This window comes from Elephas maximus, chromosome 7 (assembly GCF_024166365.1).
Source record: "Elephas maximus indicus isolate mEleMax1 chromosome 7, mEleMax1 primary haplotype, whole genome shotgun sequence".
Taxonomy (NCBI): domain Eukaryota; kingdom Metazoa; phylum Chordata; class Mammalia; order Proboscidea; family Elephantidae; genus Elephas; species Elephas maximus.
In genome coordinates this window covers 113,105,652-113,110,174 of record NC_064825.1, presented here as the reverse complement: position 1 = coordinate 113,110,174, position 4,523 = coordinate 113,105,652, and the positions used below count along the sequence as shown (strand labels likewise).

Below are 4,523 nucleotides of genomic sequence, written 5' to 3'. Positions count from 1 at the left end.
ATGCTACTGCCAATGAGACTTGTCATCTTTCTATCATGGCAAGTCAAGAATCAGAATCAGAAAAGAAAAAAACAAACTTGTTTCTAGGGCCTTTTTACAGCAAGTATTTTATTTACTACTTTCTAGAGCACTCTCTCCCAACAAGCAGGATAAAGACCTTTGGAGTTAAGATTGCTAGGTTTACATTCCTCCTTTCTCACTCATTGGCTATAGGACTTGAAGCAAGACATTTAATCAACCTAAATTGGACAATTATTCCAAAACCAACTGTATTATTCCCAATTACATATTAAAATATTATACACAGACAATTTATGAACTTTCAAGTGAAAATAAAAAATCAGCTTTCTTTTTAGCTTTTTCAGAATCCTAGCAGTCGAATAGACTCCGTCCTAAGCTAGCAGATAGAGTTTTTCCAAATGTCCCTGTCCCATTTATTCTAAAAGTATACTGAAATACATTAGTACATGACTTAAAAAGACAAATACAAAGTGGTGTTTCTATATTATTCAATTACTTTTTGTTTCTTTCTTTGCCCGCTTCTTTAACTTTACTTCTAAAAGTACAATCTGATAAAAATGATATGGAGTTAACTTGTTAAAAAATAGCCATTGCTTACCAAGTATTTTCCCTTAGGAAAACTTTGCTCTGTCTAACGTTTTCTTCAGGGCATCTTTGACATCTTTATTTCTTAAGCTATAGATCAAGGGGTTCAACATTGGAATCACCACGGTATAGAACACTGACACCACTTTATCTCGTTCCAGGGCATAGCTAGTGCTTGGCCTGGAGTAAATGAAGAGAATGGAGCCGTAGTACAAGGTGACTGCTGTCAGGTGAGAGCCACAAGTGGAGAAGGCCTTGAGGCGGCCTTGCGTGGTACAAATCTTCAAGACGGAGGCAATGATGAAGAGGTAGGAGGCAAGAATGAGTACAGTGGGAGTAATGACATTGGTGGCAAGTATGAAGTATAATACAGCCTGGTAACTGTCCTTCACATCACATGCCAACTTTACAAGTGGGGGAAGATCACAGAAGAAATCATCAATGATATTGTTGCCACAGAAGTTCAGAGTAAATGTTTCACTAGTGATGACTGTTGAGTTAATAAAGCCACCAAGGTATGAAGCTGCAACAAGACTGGTACATAACCTTGGGGACATAGCTTGGGAGTAAAGCAGGGGATTGGAGATGGCCACATAGCAGTCATAAGCCATGGCAGCTAACAGGTAGCACTCACTATATGCCAGTCCAGCAGAGAAGAAGAACTGAGCCAGGTAGCCAGCAAAGGAGATGCTTTTGTCCTCAGAGATGCAGGTCACTAGGATCTTCGGGGTGTAGACAGTGGAATACCAGAGATCCAGGAATGAGAAGTTCCCAATGAAGAAATACATGGGTGTGTGGATCTGTGAATCAGCAGCACAGATCAGAGAAATCAGGGTGATGTTCCCTAAGAGACTGATGACATAAATGATGAGGAAGATGAAAAAGAGTACCCTCTGTAACCTTGAGTCAGCTGTGAACCCTAAAAGTATGAACTCCCTCACTTTAGTGAAATTTTTCTCTTCCATTGCGTTTGGATTTCAATGGTCCTTTTCTGTGAACAGATTAATAAATACATCATAAATTAATATATAAGCATCATGTCCTTCTCTTAATTTGCCATTTTAGAAAATGAAAACCAGCTAATTCACATATATTGTTCTTTGCGAGATGTGTTCCTACTGACCCAAGTGGTACTCCTTTTTGCATAACTGGGAAACCTGTTCTATGCTATGGTCTTAAGAGCTCAGTTACTGTGCATCTAACGTAGTGTGTATCACCTTGTATTTTTAATCTAAATTTTTTTCCTTTTGGGGTGTGATTTGAAGAGCTTACTCTTCTGATCTCACGGTGATTGAAGAGCATGCAAAGGACGTAAAAAAGAGAGTTTGAAAGAATGCTCTGATAATTCTTCATGTCTTTGAGTCCTTTGTCTTTTTCCAGAGAATTGAACAGAGAAGCTTCATCTTATAATTCTAACTAAATTTTGAAATATCTTTGGTAGTCCACTAAACTGTGGTATTCTTGAAGGCAATCAATAAGCACATTACATTCATCTTTTAATCCCCAACACCAAGCACTAAGTTTGTCATAGAGGAGAAATCCTGTAATTGTTGGACAAAAGACTAAATTTACTTAGATAACTGGAATTTGAGCCATGGTTACTTTTATAATCCCCAAATATACTCTGAAGAGAAGTGAAGACACTAATTGCAGAATAATTACGTTCATAATGTTGGTTCTATTTTCTACAGAATTAAGCGCCTTTTTAAAAGCTGGCTAAATGAATGGTTTTAGGGAGTTACGGAGTGTAGCCTCTGAAAGTCCTTAGAGGTAAAAGTAGGAGATTGGACTATTGCCTACAATGGGGGAAGGGCCATCTCAGCTTCTGTGTTACAGCCCAGAGGACCCCTGCTACAACCTACCACAATCAAAGGAGAGCTATATTGTAACTGCCAGTGTTCTGGGTTGGCAAATGATGTTAAATTTTTGCTAATAGGTCCATGACTTGAAAACCTCATATACTGGGGAAAAAAAAATCTTACTTTGGCCATTATGCATGATTATGGACTTAAAATTGAGCTGGAAAAGTAAAGAATGTTCTCTTGGAACTTCATCTATTTGATGAAAGACTATTTCTTTCCACTACAGTGGTTGTCATAGTTAGTTGTCATCGAGTTGAGTCACTAGAATGGTAAAAATATATAATTTTCAATTTTTAAAACACATTTTAATACCATAATTATTGTTAAAGTAGACTTTGTTCATAACAACCAAAAAAAGGGTTAGAATAAGTAACGTTTAAGTTCCCTTCGTATTTCAAAGTTGTAGGTGCTAAGGTCATTTTTAATAAAGCATATCCAGAGATATTTGTTTGATCGTAGTTTAATTAAAATTGCCCCCTACGAAACTCTACTTTTTCACCTGACTTTCTTAGTTCCTACAGAGCTCTTCTTTCTCACCTGCCTTTCTTAGTTCTGTGAGACTTTATGGATTCAAATGAGATCACATGTTAGAAAGCACTTTAAACTATTGATGTTAAAAACTGAGAATTACATTCACTAAAATTTTATGATTCCCTCATGTCAAATACTCCCTCAGATATACTTGCTTTAAATCCCAAGGATTTCCAAATGTACGCATGATATGACTTCCAGAGCTTCAAGTTTTCTCTTGTAAGAACTATTTTTTCCTTTTGTGGAGATTTTACACCAGCTGGGCAATTGCCGAGTTTGCTTACAAAGGCCAAACTGGGAGTTAAAATTTCAAGGGACAGTTCTCCTCTAGCCTCTCTTTTTCTCCTCTAGAGTTATTAAAGTATAAAATAAATATAAGTATAAATATATACATATATGAATATATATGTATCAAAGGTTATACAAATTAAAAAGGATTTAAGTTAGCTTACTATGAGACATAGCATACAGGTAAGTACCATATTTTCAAAAGATGTGAAAAGCAAAAATAAGAACAGTACATGAAATGGAAGCACAGATAAAACCTACACAAAATCACACATGAACTCCTATTCACTGCTCTGGGCAGACCACAAGTTTGACTCAAAATTTCCACAGCCCACATGTACAGTTAGCAGTGTCAGTAAGACCAAAAAAAGAAAAAGAAACCCACAATCAAAAAACCAGGCAACATTACCATTCTTGACACTAACTTCAAAAAACCATTTCTCCAGAGTTTTTTTTTCCTTATGAAGAGAATGAGGGAAGTATAATACATGATATATTTATTAGTACTCTTATGTATGTAGAATCAAGGGTTAGTTTTTTTGAGCTACATTTATTTGCCATGACTTCATGGACTTAAAGCTAGCTGCATTTCTCATTGAATTTGAGGGATGCTAAGAAGCTTTCTCCTCACAAAATACCTCCTCCCCATCTATCAGACATCTTCCTTTGCCAGGAAGCCTCTTTTAGAAGTAGCTGCCTCTGGAGTGATCACACAGAAAGGAGCTGACCTCTTACTGATCTCTCAGTTCCTCTCACGGCTTAACGCACCTGTTCTCTATACAGTGTAGTTTGACAGCTTTCTCAGATACTTCTTGAATCATATATTAATGATAAACGTACAGTATTATCCCATAGGAATATGTAATTGCACTCCCTCTCTCAAGGAGCTTCTATGTCAGGAACTGCCTAATATAGAAAATGAGGCACTTTGAGATGATGAAAATACTGACCTATTTTAAGTTTTCTACACATTGACCTACTCTGAGGACTAATGCTGCCCCTGAATGATAACAGCAGAGACCACAGTTTGCCCCAGCTGCAGAGACTTTGTGAGAATGAAAACATCTCCCAAGTAGACATCCCCTATACCTCTAATTCCTTGCTTCCCTAAAAGAGGAAATAAGGCCTGAAGAGAGGACATTTGGGGACACTTTAGCTTTCTTCACCAATTATTATAGGAAAGAAATCCTTATTCTGTTTCATGAAGTATAATTATAATATGGTTTCATTACATTA

The 4,523-nt window shown here is 36.8% G+C and overlaps 1 protein-coding gene across 1 annotated transcript; it reads right to left on the bottom strand.

The window, feature by feature from the left end:
• Positions 1-632: 632 nt before the first annotated feature.
• On the bottom strand, positions 633-1,571 carry LOC126080744 (olfactory receptor 1013-like). Its single transcript, XM_049891921.1, has one exon. It carries the CDS (start codon positions 1,569-1,571, stop codon positions 633-635), a length of 939 nt encoding a protein of 312 aa, XP_049747878.1.
• Between the last annotated feature and the right edge of the window lie 2,952 nt (positions 1,572-4,523).

Bases quoted from the DNA above. Each gene is read 5' to 3' on its own strand.
- LOC126080744 (XM_049891921.1), bottom strand. From the start codon at position 1,571: ATGGAAGAGAAAAATTTCACTAAAGTGAGGGAGTTCATACTTTTAGGG.